This window comes from Agelaius phoeniceus, chromosome 13 (genome assembly GCF_051311805.1).
Source record: "Agelaius phoeniceus isolate bAgePho1 chromosome 13, bAgePho1.hap1, whole genome shotgun sequence".
Classification (NCBI taxonomy): domain Eukaryota; kingdom Metazoa; phylum Chordata; class Aves; order Passeriformes; family Icteridae; genus Agelaius; species Agelaius phoeniceus.
Genome location: NC_135277.1, coordinates 13,357,262 through 13,373,864, shown reverse-complemented (window position 1 = coordinate 13,373,864; position 16,603 = coordinate 13,357,262). Strand labels below are relative to the sequence as shown.

General features: G+C 35.7%; 1 protein-coding gene across 7 annotated transcripts in view; it reads left to right on the top strand.

Annotated features, from left to right (window-relative positions):
• The window catches only part of ZNF280D (zinc finger protein 280D), a 40,513-nt gene extending 24,397 nt beyond the window's left edge, over nt 1-16,116 (top strand). For 5 of the 7 annotated variants that reach the window (XM_054641920.2, XM_054641915.2, XM_077185775.1 and 2 more), the window contains 5 exons: nt 1,319-1,459; nt 2,677-2,739; nt 3,284-3,402; nt 3,580-3,616; nt 13,611-16,116. In XM_054641920.2, coding sequence (XP_054497895.2) covers nt 1,319-1,459; nt 2,677-2,739; nt 3,284-3,402; nt 3,580-3,616; nt 13,611-14,244 — 994 coding nt within the window. In that variant the 3' untranslated portion in view covers nt 14,245-16,116. Of the gene's footprint in view, nt 1-1,318; nt 1,460-2,676; nt 2,740-3,283; nt 3,403-3,579; nt 3,617-5,882; nt 5,981-13,610 lie in introns of all 7 variants that reach the window. The other 2 variants (XR_008535047.2, XM_077185777.1) reach the window with 2 other exon arrangements.
• The last annotated feature ends 487 nt before the right edge of the window (nt 16,117-16,603 follow it).

Here is a 16,603-nt window from a genome sequence, read left to right as displayed (position 1 = left end):
GATGGAAGAACAAGTGTTCTGGAAACTTCTCTGTCACATTTAGAAATTTTCTCTGCATGGAACCTTTCTTTTTATTTTCTTTTTTTTTTCTCTTTTTTCTTCTTTTTCTTGTCCTATTTTTCTTCTTTCCTTTAATTTTATTAATTTGAACCCATTAGTTAAAAGATAAAATCCTGTCTATCCTAGGAGATAGAGCATTTTGGGGAGCTAATTTAAAAAATCAAGGAAGTAAAAGCAAGTCCTTATCTTGACAATTTATTGGGGTTTGCTGTCCTTATGTGACAGTTTTCATGGGTGTTTTATGGACTGTTCATTACACTGGAGTGTAATTTCATTGGTTATGATGAGTTAGCTTTTTTTATTGTCAGAGATGGAAGACACCACCCCTCCACTTTCTAACTTTCTCAGTGTGTAGCTCTGGGAGAGATCCAAAAACAGTCAGCAAAACTGGGGGAAGAGCAGGATTATATTCTTGCTTTGTAGATGTTTCAAACCTCGTGGGTAATATTGGGGTGATAGAAAAGCCAAAGGCTTTTTCTGTGCATTGTGATGTGTCGTGAACGGCGGGAGAAATGCGACACACCATATGCGTGAATAGCAAATCCCGAAGTTTATTGAAAACTCACACATATTTATATTGGTGTTAATGAAGCTTATACATACTGCAAAAGCTGAGCTCATTATTGGTTAAAGCACACTTAGATCAACCACACCTTCTTCTATCTTCTAACAATTATTTTGCTTCTATGTTTGCATTCTTCTAGTTTCTCTACCTAAGATATCTACATTTTCTGGCAAGCGATTTTCTCCCCCGTCTTCCCGTTTCAGGGAAGGTCACTATGACCTTTGTCAGTGATTGGACACTGGTTGCTTAGTTCCCAGCTTGTATCCCCTATCCTTATCCATCGGTATCACATCGAAATGTCCTTTCTCAGCTAACCAATTATCCAAAAAGCTCTCTACAGTGATGGATGCAAATCATTGTTGAAAATATTTCTCAAGTACTTGGAGGCGACAGCAGCAGCTGAACTTGGAGGTTCTCATCCACTGCATTATCTCTTGTTTCCAGGAGTGGCCAATAGTGGATGTGTACATTAACTTTCACTTTTTTATTACAATCATAATTAAATCATAGTTCAAGTAAAAGCAAAGTTTTCTTCCTTTCTGCTCGTGTAACTTTTAAGTATTTAACTGATGCATTTTTAAGTTCCCCATTTTTCCCTAGTATAGGCAAGCTTACTACTTATTTAAAACAAAAGTTTGAAGTAGTTAACTCTTCTGAAAGTGTTGCTATTAACTGATGACTTTTTCATGTCAGGTATCATGTGGGAACTCACAAATGCATTGAGTGTTTCTCAGAAATAAGAGATTTTGCAAGCCACTTTCCTGCTTACGTCCACTGTAGTTTATGCAGATACAACACCAGCTGTAGCAAAGCCTATGTCAATCACATGATGAGGTAAGAACTCTTCCAAGTTTTTACTGGCTTAGTAAATACGTCCTAAGTTCATGTAAGGGGTGAAGTGTTTGTTAGGTGAATTTTGAACTGGGTCCTCAGACTGGCAGGGAAATGCATGAGCTTGGATTTTTTTACTTTTTAGCAAAGGCTTAAACTCCACATTCTTGTTTTGCTTTAAAAATCCAATGGTGCAGGCAGTATTATACCTTTGCTTCAGAATTTCTGTGGTACCTTCCATAATCACTTCAGCCTGACTTGGCAAATAATGACTAATTATGGGATGTTTTCTGGGTTTCAGATTGAATGGCTCATTTGATTTTACAAGTGCTGAATGCATACAGGCCACAGCTATCACTAGTGAAGTCTGTGCTCAGATTTGAAGGATGTCTCAAATAGCAAACTCAAGTGGATACTTTTCCTTAGCCTACTTCTGGTCATCCATAGAAATAACATCTCATTTTGTTAGCAGTGGTGGGGCAGTGTAGGGTATTAGTGATGACAGCTGTAAAAAAGCCTGTTAAGAAAACAAATGCAGGGTTTTAGAGCCATAGAATTATACTATACAATAATTAGATACAGATCACGTAGCAGTGACAGTAAAACAAAATTTTAAAATCCTGTGCCCTGAAGAAGCCCACTGTATTGTGGAAAATAGTGAATGTGATTTTTTTTTTTTAATTCATGTACATAGGAAATGCCTTCGCATTTGTGAACTCTAGGATTCTTGAATCTGTGATCTAAGTTTTTAGATACACTTGATATTGACCTATTCATACCAATTTCAATGCTCATAAAAGTCCTAGGCTGAAATAGTTTGCATGCTTTTATGTGTGTAATCTATTGTTATCTGAAAATTTCATGTCTCATTGAAAGCCATCTCTTGATGAAGCACAAGTTCAGCCAAGTTTTAGCTCTTTTGTGGTGCATTCTATAGTTATGGTTCTTCAAAAACTGAACTGTTGATGGTGCCAGTAAAGTTTAGCTTTTCACCTCCCAAGCTCATTTACAGGGGAGCCAATGTTTTAAACTAGAGCTGAGATTCCCAGGTTTGTAAGCTTTAAACATTTAATGTTTCAGAATAATGCAGGTCGGTACCTTAGGCTTCTATTTTCGTGTTTTGGCCTAAGCAAATTGCAGTGCCATGACTGTTGAAGGGGTTATGCAGAGTAATATATTCATTGAAACCAGTCTGAGTGGTAATGTTTTCATATATTCAGCTTTCACAGTGCTCGCCCAAGTAAAAGGTTTTGGATCTTTAAGAAGCATTCAGAACAGCTACGGTAATTCAGCTTTTTTCACTTACAGATCAGTATGGTTTTACTTTCTGATGTTGGACTGCTAACTTAGGTTTTGTAACCTCTTGAATTTCCACAATTTAGAGCAGAGAAATGAAACCATTAGGTTTTCCAGCAGCAGTGATCTGGTCAGTGACAAATACTTATTTGTCCACATTTATGAACTTAATTCTGAGCAGTTTTAATTTTTAATTATTATTTTTTGATTATTCATAAGATGCAAATTGGGGAGGGGGTCAGGGAAAGAATCAGAGAAATCAGAGAATCATCCAATCAGAGAAACTCATACTCTACAGATAAATTTCTGTCTAAAGTCATGTTCTTTGTACTATATCCAGCATGGAGATGCCCTGCTCATTGATGGGAATTTCCTGATACTAGTTGCAGTAGAAAAAGTAAGATTATGTTTTTGTGAATCATCTCATCTAAAGTTGATTTTTTTTATAGTCTGTCCAGTTGCTGTGAGTTAAGAAAAGTGTTTCTATGACCATTTTGTAATTGCGCTTCCTTTTTGATTTTTATTTCCTAGAGGTGTGACTGTAGTGTGTCTCAACTGTGATTTCCTGGCTGATGTTTCTGGTTTGGATAACATGGCCACACATCTGAGTGAGAACCAGACTCATACATGTCAAGTTATTGTAGAGGAAGGTGAGTACAGGTGGTACTTTTTTATACAGAATATAAACACTTCCATGTGGATGTCTCTTGTGTTATCACAATCTTATTTTCAATTGCATTCTTTCTGTGCGTGCATTTAACAGTGAGTGCTTCTGTATTTCCACATTTTAAAATATTCTTAATTCAATCCTTTGTTTTTGTTTTCAGTTTCCACAGATAATGCAACTGCTGCACAAGTGTCTCAGTAAGTTTTATTTTACTGCTTAATGGCTTTTTTTCTCTATTAATTTAGTGATAGATGACCAAAACTTACACTTTGAACTTGGGTTTCTTTTGAATTCCATTGAATTTGAAATGTGTGGATGAACACATGCCTTTACTGTACCTAGTGCTTTTTCATCTTACCATGTCCACAACTACAAGAATGAAGAGATAAAGCAAGTACCTATTGCAGCTAAAATAAAATCAGTTTGAAGAAAGATAAATAATTGTTGCAATGTTGGAACTTCTCCATTCTAACCTGTCTATATACAATGAGATTGTTACTTCTACTTAATACTAGCTTTATAAAATTAGTGGTTTGTGTTCTTTATGTAATATGAACACAAAAAGGAATCTCCTTTACTGAAGTAGGACAAATTCAGTCTTAATATTTTAAAAATATTTAGAAATTATTAAAAAATATGTTCTTCATATGACCAAGGCATACTGCTTTGTATTAGCTTTTTTATTCTGACTTTCAAAGAGGAATTAGTATGTATTAATCAGGGTTTTTTAAGAATTGGAAGAAGAACCTGCAGTATTGTGGAGGTGGTATTTCAGATTGTGTTAGTTTGGGGTTTTTTTAAACCTTAGAAGAATCAGACATGCCAAGCTCTCCCTGATCATCCTGGAACAGCTTCTGAGGCTTTATAGGGTAGTTTATGCCTTAATTCAAGGTTTAGAGGTGTGTCAGTTAAATCAAACATTTGTGTTTTCTTCATATCATTTTCAGAATACAGAATAAAAAAAGTCAGTTAAATTGCAAAGAAATATTTTAAAAGAACAAAATGGTTTAACCCTGATAACCCATCTAGCCTTTAGCAGGATTCTAACAGGAGCTTAGATGGTCTCATGCATGGTGAGAACTCTTCCAACAGAGTGATAAATTCCTCGGCCTCTAAGCATAAATCAGCTTTCAGTGAGTTTTCAAGATTCCCCAAATAGATTATTTAATATTTATTAAGTATTTTCTTTCTTAGTTTCCATAAAGTGGCTAGTAAGAGGAGATCCTCTAGTAGTTTAGCTTTGAGTGAAACTCAAACAATGACAAAATCAAGTGTTGAGCTATGATACTTGTGGAAATGTTAGCTTTTGTATTTGGAGCTGGCATTAGGTGTTGGGAATTAATGCCTGCTGAAGTGTATGGAAGGAAAGGCTATAGATATATGATACACTAATCCAGCTGTGGCAGGCTGTCTCCAGTACTGCAAAAGGACCTTTTGTCTTGAATACGTTGCAGAGACATATGGAAATATGTAAGAATGTTGGCTGTATGGATATATGTATCTATTGCTCAGAAGCAGATGGATGAGCACTGGAAAGGTTTGAAGTGAAGTCAAGAGTTTATGCAGGTTTGTTTCTGCAAGATGTTAGAGTAGGACAGATGCAGATAGCCATTATTTTTGAGAGTTTTGATACCAACATAAAATTAGTTGCTGGTACCACAAGAAGTGATAGAAAATCAGTGATGGTGCTTTTTGAAACTGTCAGGCTCATAGGCTTCATTAATTTCAATGAATCTTGTCCTGTTCCATATGCTAGTTCTCTGATACTTAGGACAAGAATGTATCATTGCTAAACTGAAGAGTGTACCTCTGTATCAGATACTTTAATTCATAATTTGCTGTGCAGAGTACAAAAAAAAAGTTCATCTTTTTGTGGACTGGTTCTTAGTGGTACTTTTTGGCTGCTTTGGAAGAAGAGGAACTTGCAGACAATATTCATAACTTCTGCTGTATAGTTTCTCAGTGATCTCTGAATCTTTCTTCCAATTCTTTGACCTGTAATTTCAATGACTTGTTTATGGGACTCTTCAGAATCACTTCATCTTTGGAAACAATGACTCAATTAACGATCTTGAACACTTCTGGATCTTCTCTTGCATCTCTCAGATGGTGTCTTTGGGTGTCTTTTATTATATATTGGATTGTCTGTACGTGTTTTAAAACTCATCTTTATTGCTAATGATCAGACATGTTCCATGAACTCTGTGTACTGTTACAGAGCCTGTTTTTGGACCAGAATCCTGCCATTAGTAATACAGATAACCTAGCTGGGGCTGTTCCAGCAGAATTTGTTTTTTTAATTTTTACTCTACATAAGTCTCTTTGTTTATTTGGTGATCCACCTTGTGCTGAGGAAGTAAGATTTAATAACTATGCAAGTACTCTTCTAATTGCTCAACTCTCTGCTTTGCACAACCATTAACATATTTTTAAATGAACTGACAGCAGACATTTTTGTTGCAGGGCAGTTGAAAGTGAGCAGGTATCCTATACTGCCTTGGCTCACTGATACATCATTGTGGACCAGAAAATTGAACCCAGTCCAGCTTGGGATTATTTTGGTATGTAAGCAAACAAGGATCTGACCAGACCTTTTCCTTTCTCTTCATGCATTGAAGCTGTGGTATTCTCTTCTTGCATCTTTTAGACAGTGGGTCTGGTCTTTTCTCCAAATACTGTAGTCAAAGGCCCTTTTTGATAATGTTCTCTACTTTACAGCATTGATTGGCAGCTTTTTGGGGGCTGTGCTCTATTGAAGAGAGTGTCACTTACATGGTGCAGTGTTCCTTTGCTGCTCATGTGCAGCATTTCTTCCCTGCTCCAGTCTATCAGTATCATCCCAAGCTAGAGTAGTGAGTAAATGCTGATGCATATGGGCTGACATCAAAGCCCATTTTGTTCTGAACTTGATCCCACCTTCTGAAACTAAAAGGCTTTGTTGTTTTTTGGGTGTTCACTAAAGCATACAAGTCCTGATCAATTTAATATTCATGTAAGTTACATTTTTTTCTGCCAGTGACTTTGTGATATATAGTGGCAAAATATGCTTTCCATGTCTTCTGTTGCATGTAACTACATAAACTGAGTCTTGGCCAAAGGAATTTATTAGCTGCTTTGCTCTCTGGTAGCTAAGCTTCTTTTTGTTCCAAAATACTGTGAGAGGAGGAAAGCATGTAATGGAAGTACGTACATTTATTGAGCCTTGATTCTGAGGGTGGAGCAGCTACAGTTCCAGTTGATTTCACACCTTGTTCTTTTGGGATCATCTCTCATCTTCAAGGATGCTCTGCTCAAGCTGCTGGGACATTTGCTGCTTTTGATTTTACTGCTTCTGATTTCATCTTCAGTTCTAGATTATCTATGGCAAGTTTATCCATCAGGATATTCGATGAGCTTTGCTTTTGCAATGGTGAACTTGTAATATTCCTCCAAACTCAGCCTCCTGTTTACAGTGGATATGTTTTGAATCTCTCATTTCCTAGCCTGAGAACAGCATAATAGATAAAGCTGACCTCACTCAAGGATCAGTCACTGATACAGCTTCCTAGTTGTAAGAGTTTGGTGTTGGTGAATGCAAGCTGTTCTTGATTTGCAGCACTTCCTTTTCCTGGATAATCAAATTCTTTAAAATTAATTCATTTTGACCAGTTTTTTTTGTCCTCTTGACTTTTAGTACTCAATCACAGGTCTGGTGATAGTGAGCTCCTGCAGCTGTTTAGTATTGCTAATAATGGCAAGGATCCTGTCATCCATGGTCTCTTCCACATATTTTGTGACTGAGCATTTGCACACTTATTCAGTACTCTAAAGTCTTGCTCTTTTTGCAACTTTTTTCCTTCTGACAGAAGCTGTGTTCCATCTTGAATGCTGCTGTTCAGCTTCAAGCATCACTTACCAACTACGGGTTTTTCTTGCAGGACTTAATTCTGTTTTGACACAGCAGCATTCAGAAAAGCATAGTGGGTTTGTGTTTTCATTGTGAGCATGCTGTTCATTTCAGAGGAAATTGAATTCCTATTTCACTTTCATTCAGGTTTCTGACAACAAGAAGAATGGAATGTGATTGCAGGGTTTTGTGGCTTTCAGAAACATTCTCTAAGAATTTCCCAGAGGTGACACTAGATAGACACTTGGATTTGAAGTTATGTGAATTCTACATCTTTTAAATGCTTATTTGGAATATTGTCCTTCAGTTCTTTTGCAGATTTGCTACAGAAATTTAAGTTTCAAACTTGCATTTTAAACATTTGTTAGGGTACTTAGAGATATGAGAGATTTGTGGAAATGGTTCATGTAGAATCAATTGGCCTTGTGACATCCTGTTTCCATTTGTGTGAGGATCTTGGAAAAGTTACTCATGTTGAAAACTCATAAAAGCAGTTCTAAATCATTAAAATAAACCTGCCTTAGTATCAAATCTCTCTGATGATCCCAGCAATTAACATGAATAATGCAACATATTGGACCATATCTGCAAGGGGCAGAGCATGAATATGCATGATATAACCAATTTAGCTTATGGTCAAAGAATTAAGATTTCATTTGTATGTAGTTTAACCTATCTTTTTTTATTTTTAGGACATTGAGTGTCACTGCTTGACTAGCCAATTATGTTTTATCTTTGTTTGAAAAGTCATACAAAGTAAATGTTTGTTTCTGTTATTCTGTTAAATGTAGCCGTGGCATTTAAAGTTACATCTGTCAAAAGAGGGAATTTTTGCAAGAAGGTGGGATTAATTTAAAAAAAAGGCCAACACCTAAAAATCCCAAACCCAATGACCTTTCCATTTTTTTGGGTGTAAATAAATTTAATTTTTTAATGCTGTGTATGATTCAGTTGAGTGTGGAAGATACCTTGAGCCACTTACAGTTGATTTCTAGAAATCCTTGAAGCTAGAGTCATCCCAGAAAAAGTTACTTTTGTTTAGGTGTGGACAAAAAAGAAATGTTTGACAGAAGATTCCAGCTGAGTTCATTCTGCTTACCCAGTGAGCCTTGGGTTGTAAGAAAACATGAGAGATTGCTGGGAAGAGGGTGGCTCATGTTTTGAGCTTTGTGCTTGTGTGCAAATATATACAATTCATTCATTGTGTGAGAGCAGGACAAGCAATGAGACTGAATTTCAGAAATGAGGATACTCCTATTTGTGCCTAACTGCATTTTAGAGTCTAGCTTTTGGTACTGACTCCAGATCTCCTCCATTAGTCCTAGGTGTCTCTTCATCTGTCAAATAAAGTCTCAGATCAAATTGAATGTAGATTTCAAGGTGTCTAAATTAATGTTCTTACTTGACTTTCACTCTGAGTCCCTTTGGTTTTATGGCTGATCCATTCTGTTTGCTGTCTCAAGGTTAAATTTTGTGCTCAGCTGCTCCTTTTTTATGGGCAATTTTTTTAAGGAATGACAATTAAAGGGCATTTTTTCATTGTTCTTGACTAGAAGTTTATGTAGAGTGAAGAATTTTTGAAGAGTTCTAGAAAGGTTTCAGAGTTGCTCAAAACTTTTGGACCAGCAGGCTGTACTTCCTGGAGGTGGTCACAGTCTTTGGTTTATTTTCATAATGTTCTTTCCAGAAGCACTGTGACTTCACAGATGTGAGAAAGTATTGCCTTTGTTGATGGTTGAGATCTATGGAATTTAAGATTTCTTGTGTCATAAAGTGTTGGGAACATCACAAGGTGGTAATTTTCTCTGGTTTAGTGTCTATTGATGCAACTTCTGCCAATCACAAATTAGAAGGAACTGCTTTCTAAACCTATACCTAAACAAAATTGAGGTTGAGAGTATACATCATGAATCCAAAGTAAAGCAAAATAACAAAGATGGGGTTACAAGAAAATGTTACAAACTCTGCTCATTTCCAAACCAACATAAATGAGCCAGTTGCAATCTCCTCTATAAGATATAAAATGTGAACACAAAATCCTCTCAAATTTGATAATGTAAAATAACGTTTATAATGGATTTAAAATAATCTATAGATATTGGATCCAATTCACACACATTTTAAGTTAGTGGCAAAACTTTAATTTATTGAGACAAGAAGAACAGTATGTTTTGTCCTTGGATATGCAATATCTGATCTATTCATGTGTAAGTTAGTGAGTCTAACAGGAGTGACTGTTTTATGACAAATGGTATTTCCTACATATTTGTTTTAAGTTCTTGCATATAAATCATTAAAGTAGTAAAGCTAAATATTTGGCATTGCATCATCTTATACTGGTGTGGCTTCCCTTGATTAAATACTTCAGAGTATTTAAAGCCCTGACCCAAAACATTTGTTCTCATTTGATTTATCCTGATTATTTCTCTGGTAATCAGAAGAGTATTTTTACAGTGCTATTGAAACCAATCCTTTTTTGTAGATAATTTTCCCATCTATTGTTGCAGATTAGGATGTAATAAATACCAATATGTGATTGTTTATGCTACAGGTTCAGATGCTGGTTAGCTGCTAGAACATTAATGTTAGAAAGATACTATGTGCTTAAATTCTTTAAAAGGTCTGGGGTTAGGCTGCTTTTTTGGATTTAGGAAAATACATGTGGTTGATCAATCTAATATTAGTATACAGTTTTCATAAAATTTTAGTGGTAAAGCTGTTTTTTATGTCAAATACTTTGCACCCTGTAGACAACCCTGTAGACAACTCGCTGAGGTTGTGAATAATTTAATTTATGATTAATAACATTATCTAAATATAATAGAGGCAGCACCACACTTCAGCAGATTAAATTTGCCTTTAATGCAACATCAACAAAGAAGATTTAGGCATAAGCAGTTTTGAGGGGTTTGTTTGCTTTTTCTTTTTTTCTGTAAGAAACCTTTGAAAGGTTAGATTTTGTTAGAACTGATGACTTAACAAGTTTGTAGGAGATACTTCTTGCTATCTCTGCGATAACATTTTCTTACAGAAACACAGAAAATCAATTTTGGTGATGTTGTGATAAGCTGTTTAATTAATGTGGTTTTCAAAGTCAATAAACCTAAATAATTTATAGCTCATCTAATGTATGGACTGTGCCTGTAAAGGTATTTTGCAGGAAGCATCCCCTCATGTAGTAGTTGGAGGTCAGCTGCAATGTTTTACAGTTCTCCTAAAGTTAACCCAAATATCCAGAACAGAGCTGTAGTTATGGTAGACAAATAAGAGAAAACTGAGCTTATATTGGAGAATGTTTTTGTCAGGTAGCTTTATGCACTTAATTTAGCATTTCAGATCTTAAAATACTTCAATCATAGTTTATAAGACCTTTCTGCTATGGAGATCATTCCTCAGGTAGAATTAGAATAAAAGTAATGCTCAGTATCTTCAGACTGTTGGTTCCTGGTTTTCCTGAGGAAGATAACTGAAAGAGCTCACATGAAACAAGTTTATCTTATAATTCCTGTACACCCAATAAAACACTTCAAAATTCTGAAGTGAAGTATGCTTAAGCTCAGCATAAGTATTAACTTTAAAAAATAAGTTTCAGATTACTTATCTCTATTTCAACCATACAGTACTTTAAAACATGGAATCTTAATTCATGATCCACACCAAAATCTCCCTTAGAGAGAAAGAAGCTAAGCTGGGGGTCATGTCCTGTCTTTCCTACCCATAGTCTAAGAGTATCTCTGACCTTTGTATGTAGTGTGAAGATCCAAGACAATTCTTTTTTAACTCTACATCAATTACTGGTCACGGTGTTCAGAGGTTCTGCATGGTATAAGAATCCAGCTTTGTCTTCCTGCAGAAAGCTGGGCTGTGTCAGAGGCACACCTTAGTGGGGCTGCCTCAACAGGGATGTGCAGTTTGTAGTTCATAGTCAGTTTGTAATTTATACTCAGTCCCTGTGACTGACTCTTGAATGCCAACCTCCAGTAAAGGAATGCTTTCCTTTCCTTATGTATCTTCATATTCAGGGAACCTGGAAATTGGTCACTGTGAGATCTGGTTAATATTGACTCTGAACTGTAATTTTTGGGGGCCTCTCAGAATCTAAGTGATCTCACAGTACATATTCTTAGTGGGTTTTTTTAGAAATATCATCTTTGGATTCTGATTTTACAGATTTTTTTTTTTCAGAGGTTGTCTTTTTGTTGTCCTTCAGAAAGGGCACTCTTGTTACAGAAATCCCAGATGGTAAGAGAGTGAGAGAAGTCCTCAAAGCTAGCAGAAATTTGTCTTGTAGCACTGCTTGCCAGCCTTACAAAGTACAAAGGGTTTGGTGAGTTTCTTTAACAGAAGCAATGATTTTGTAGAAATGACAAGACCTTTCATTTGCATTCAGAAGTGTTAAGAACAATTCTCTTACACAAACACACCTTTTCCATAGATTCCATTATCACTTCAGGTGTGTTTTCTCCTTGTTTTTCTTTTTTGTCCCATATTGGTTTTCAGCATTATAGAAGATGGCTGTCAAATTTGCTTTTTTTCTCCATAGAATTGTGTTCCATAATACTGGGTTTTATTTAAAAAGTAAAACAAAAAATGCTACATCCTCTGTCTAAACCCCAGGTAAAAACATTACAAAACCCAAACCCCACACTGTAGCCCTTACATTTGGAAAAGATGGAGAACACAGAACAGCAGAAGCTGCTTTGATGTTAACTGACATTTTTGTACTGAAACTTAGTCTTGAGTTTTCCTTCCAATATTACTTTTTTTACCCTTTTCTTTCTGGATGTTTGAGAGAGAAGAACTTGGATAAATTCTGTATTTGAGAAATTCATCTACTCTTTAGCTACTCCACTAAATGAGAAAAACCCCCAAACCCTAACATTTCTGTTTGACAAAAGTAGCAAATACAGGATGTAATTTGGTAAAGAGTTTGGCCTATCTCTTGAGTTCATTCCTTAAAACAAATGGAAAGTCAGTGTAACAGGATGAAAAGATTCCTATGAGTACCCCAGTGACCACCAAAATTTCACCATTGAAGGGTGTCCCAACAGTCTCTTATTCCTGCTCAAATTATTCCTCTGACCTAGAGTAGAAGGAGGAAATGGAATATTCTTGGATTCGTTTATTTAAATAAAAGTAAAACTTGAAAAACAGATTTCTGAATGGTTGTAGCTCCTTTTGCAGAACAGCCATTTTTGTAGAACTCAATGTCACTTATAATTGAATCACTGGAATTGTTTTAAATTAGTAAAAATTAAAATTCAAAGGATAATTAGAACATATGTAGGTTTTCAGCTTGAAACATAGTAGCAAGGAATTGGTTATTCTTTTTAAGAGTTCTGAACTGTGTGTTGCTTACAGAATTTGAGTGGCTTGAGCCAAAAAATGTTTAAAACCACTTAAAGAAGTAAAATGAAAATGTATTTTGATTAATGAGCCAAGTGGTGATATTGTGTTTCTCACAGCTTTTCTCTGCATGTTACTCTTCTGATTGTTACCTTCAATTTAAATTTTAAAAGATCCTTTGGGAGAATTAGCTTAATTTCACTTTGTATACAGAATTTATATCTGAAATCAGACAAATTCCTATTCTTCCAGCTTTTCCTTTCCTCTCCCCACCACTTTCTTTTGTTTGTCACCATCATCATTTTAGGTAATTCAATCTGCTTATCATTCTGAAAAACTTTGGATTGATTAGAAATTACGCCACTTTTACCAGATTTAATCTTTACAGAAAAAATTTAACTTCTCTGTGTTTCCTCTTTATAAACACACAGTTTTACTCTGAAAGGTGACTGAAAATGCTGCTTCACAGATTTACTTTTTCAGTGAATGCAGATTGTGATTGCTCAAATAAATTTGGGATTTATTAATTTAGATTTCCAGCTGTTAGCTTTATTCTCATGAGTATTGCAGAGTCAGTTGATGGTATAAAGGTATTAAGCAATTTTATCTGCATCTGTGTCAAAAAGGCTGTGCAGGTAGAGGAGCTACTACAGGTGTTATTTTGGGAAATTCCATGTGTCACACAAAGGCAGCCTTCCTTTCTGCAACTGAAATGCAAGAACTAGAGTATTAATTGACTGCTAAATACAAAGCTGAGTTTGTAAATAGATGAGAAAAATGCAGCTGTTAGTTAAATTCTGCCTTTCTTGCTGTGAATCCTCATGACAAATCCCAAAGAGGAAATCTTTAATACCCCTCCAAGTGTCACTTTGCAGAGTACAGCCAAGCATAGCTTTTTTTCATTTATAACCTAAAATTATAAAAATCATATCTAAAAATAACTTCTTTGGTTTTTTCAGCAAACAAGAGCATGACTCTTCAGATGAAACAAAAGAATGCAGTAGAAATCAAACTAAAAAAGTTGCATCCGTTGAAAAGAGGGAAGACTCGTCACTGTCAAATACAGAAAATGTCCGTCGTTTGCAGCTCCCTGGCAACTGGTCAAAGAATTCTTTGCATGAAAAAAGAGCATACTGTGATTCAGCTAATAGCAAACAGTTAGTAGATGAGAAACAAAAATGTATTCCTGATGAAAGTGAGATGAAAATGTGCCAAAGTTCAGCTGACGCTGTCCCGAATGAGCAGACGAAAGCGAGTAGCTGGGATGGAACTGCACTTTCAGCCAAGAACGTCAGGGACTTAAAGCTGAGCCTGGGGGAAGATGTCAGCTTTGAGCAGTTCCTGAGAAAGAGGGATGAGCCTGAATCTGTGAGTTCAGACATCAGTGAACAAGGCAGTATTCATTTGGAGCCTTTAACTCCATCAGAAGTACTAGAGCATGAGGCTACTGAAATTCTCCAAAAAGGTAATGTCGCACCTTCGTCAAAGAAGGCGGGACAGCTGGCTGAACAAACAGATGAGACTTCTAGAGAAAGCAATCCCAGCAGAATGGAAACTACTGCAAACAAGACAGATGAGAATGAAGCAAGCTGAAATTGTGTGAATTTTATTGTTTGTTTTAAACTGTGGTAAGAACACCATGGACCATTCCTGATGAGTGTGCTCACGGATGCTAAAGACTAAAAATTTTGAAAGGGAGGAGAAGAGAAAGGGACACCAAAGGGAAGTTTGCATATGGAGGTAGCATGTATGTGTATGTATGACTGAACTCATTAAGCTTCAAAAAGGTAACATGTTAAAATATATCTTCCTGTCTCTTGGATGTGATATATTATTAGATTGATACTTGAAAAGAGGTATAAATTCTAATTTTTTTATAGTTACCTAGCCCAGGATAAGGTGATTTGTTCGCCCAGAAAGTATTTTTCTAAATTCTTTAGTGTGAATATCATTGAACAGGGGATTGAGTAGGAATTCACTTCTGATGCTGATATGGAGCACACTTATAATGGAGGTTATTGGTCTGCTGATAGTTTACGTAAATATAAACCTTGGAACTTGGTGTCACATTCCTGTCTGTAAAAGCACGTAAACAGAAGTATATGAATTTGTGCACCTCTGTACAGGTGTAATCCTGCCAGGCTGTAAACATACCTTAATAAACTTTCAGTGAAAGTGAAATTATTACAATAAAAAAATATATTTGTGGAGTTTTCACTGTGCAGGCTGTGCAGAACTACCAAACATAGCTGTATGAAGTAGGACACAATGCTGAAAGTACTGTAGCTCTTAGGCTTTTACCATTGGTTTAATTCCTCTTAGCCATAGACCCGTAGGAATGGTCTGTAAGTCACACCAAAGTATGGTTTGATGTAAAAATGGTTCTAAGCCAAAATAAGGAAAGCTCCAAACTGGAAACACCACCTGGCATGCATTTTGCCATTTTGCAGCTGCTACTGGCTAACTTAAAAATAGGACACAAGGGCATATAAAGTAGTATTGTACAGTTCAATTTCAGGACTTTTTGTAGTCTAAGTTATGTACAGAAAGATGGCTGCTGGTTTTAGTTTGGTTTTTTGGTTTTGGGGTTTTTTTTTGTCTTCTAGTTAGCTAGATTTAGGAATGCATATGGTAACAGTAGCTTGCTCCTTTGATTTCACTGCTCCATTTGAAACATTCAGAATGTGCTTTTGACTTACAGTTTTGTTTTTAATGAATGTTAAATGTTTTGAACAGCTGTTAAAGTACTGCTGTAAATTATTACTTTTTGAGTAAATATTTGCAACAAAAAAATTGTCTTTGTGTATAATTTTATGCTCAACTTGAAACTTTGGGCATAGCCTTCTCCTATTTTTAAAAAAGATTTAGTGACAGTTCCCAAAAAATAAGTAACGCCATTATTGTGAATTTTAGACCTATGTTTCACTGAGGATTTTTCTTGGGTTTTGGTTGGTTTGTTTGTTCATTTTATTTTAGAATTAAATGAGCAAGTGCCTATGCATAAACATTTTTTTGTACCTGTCTATTGTGATATGATGTGCTAACCTTTCCAGACTATACAGATTTTTTTCTGGCCCATCAGCCTGCAACGGAAGTTTCCTCTGTCCTCTTAAGTTCACTGAGCTCAGCTGCTAAGTGAGACTAACAGTATTAAAACCTAGAGACCATCCAGCTTACTATTGGAACCTCTACATAAAACAGATCTCAACAGCCTCAAAAGTTCCTTCAAGCTCCAAAGAGATGTAGAATTTAAATTTTGGACTGCATCTTCGTTGTCATCCATGCACGTGTAGAAGATTTTTAAAACAGAAAAGTGGAACAGTTTATGTGCTCACAGCTCTTTGAGATCTGCCTCTTGGAGAACTTCAAATACCACAATACATGAAAAAGCTGAGAAGAATAAGTTCCATTATTCCTTTGTTCTTTAAAAATTTTAGTGAAACCATTAAATAGTGCTTTGGTTAACCAGTCTGATGTCTTCATGCTTTTACACATGCAAAGTTACTCAATGTGATGCTTTATTTTATGCAGTTTAAAACAGGTCATCAAATACAAAACTGGATGTCTGTGTTACCAAGGGACTTCTGAATGCATTTGTGTTGGAACCCAGGGAAATCTGTAGTGTTTTTAATCTGGTTGGTGATCTTCCATGCAAATTATATATTTTGAATAATGTTCTGATATGTGGTGTTAGAAAAGATAAAAGCTCAACTGGAACCAGTTGCGATACTTGACATTTCCACATATGTGTCTTTTATTATGCATTTAAACTTTTAAAACATAACCATATTAATTAGAATTTGGAAGGATTTGGCCACATAGTGGTGATAAAAGGTGGTAAATAGAACTCAAAACCCTGCATATTTGGCAGAATTATATCCATGTCATCTCAGCTGCTTATTATGTAAAATGTCATTTGTTGCAAACCATGTTGACAATGCTTATGCAAAAA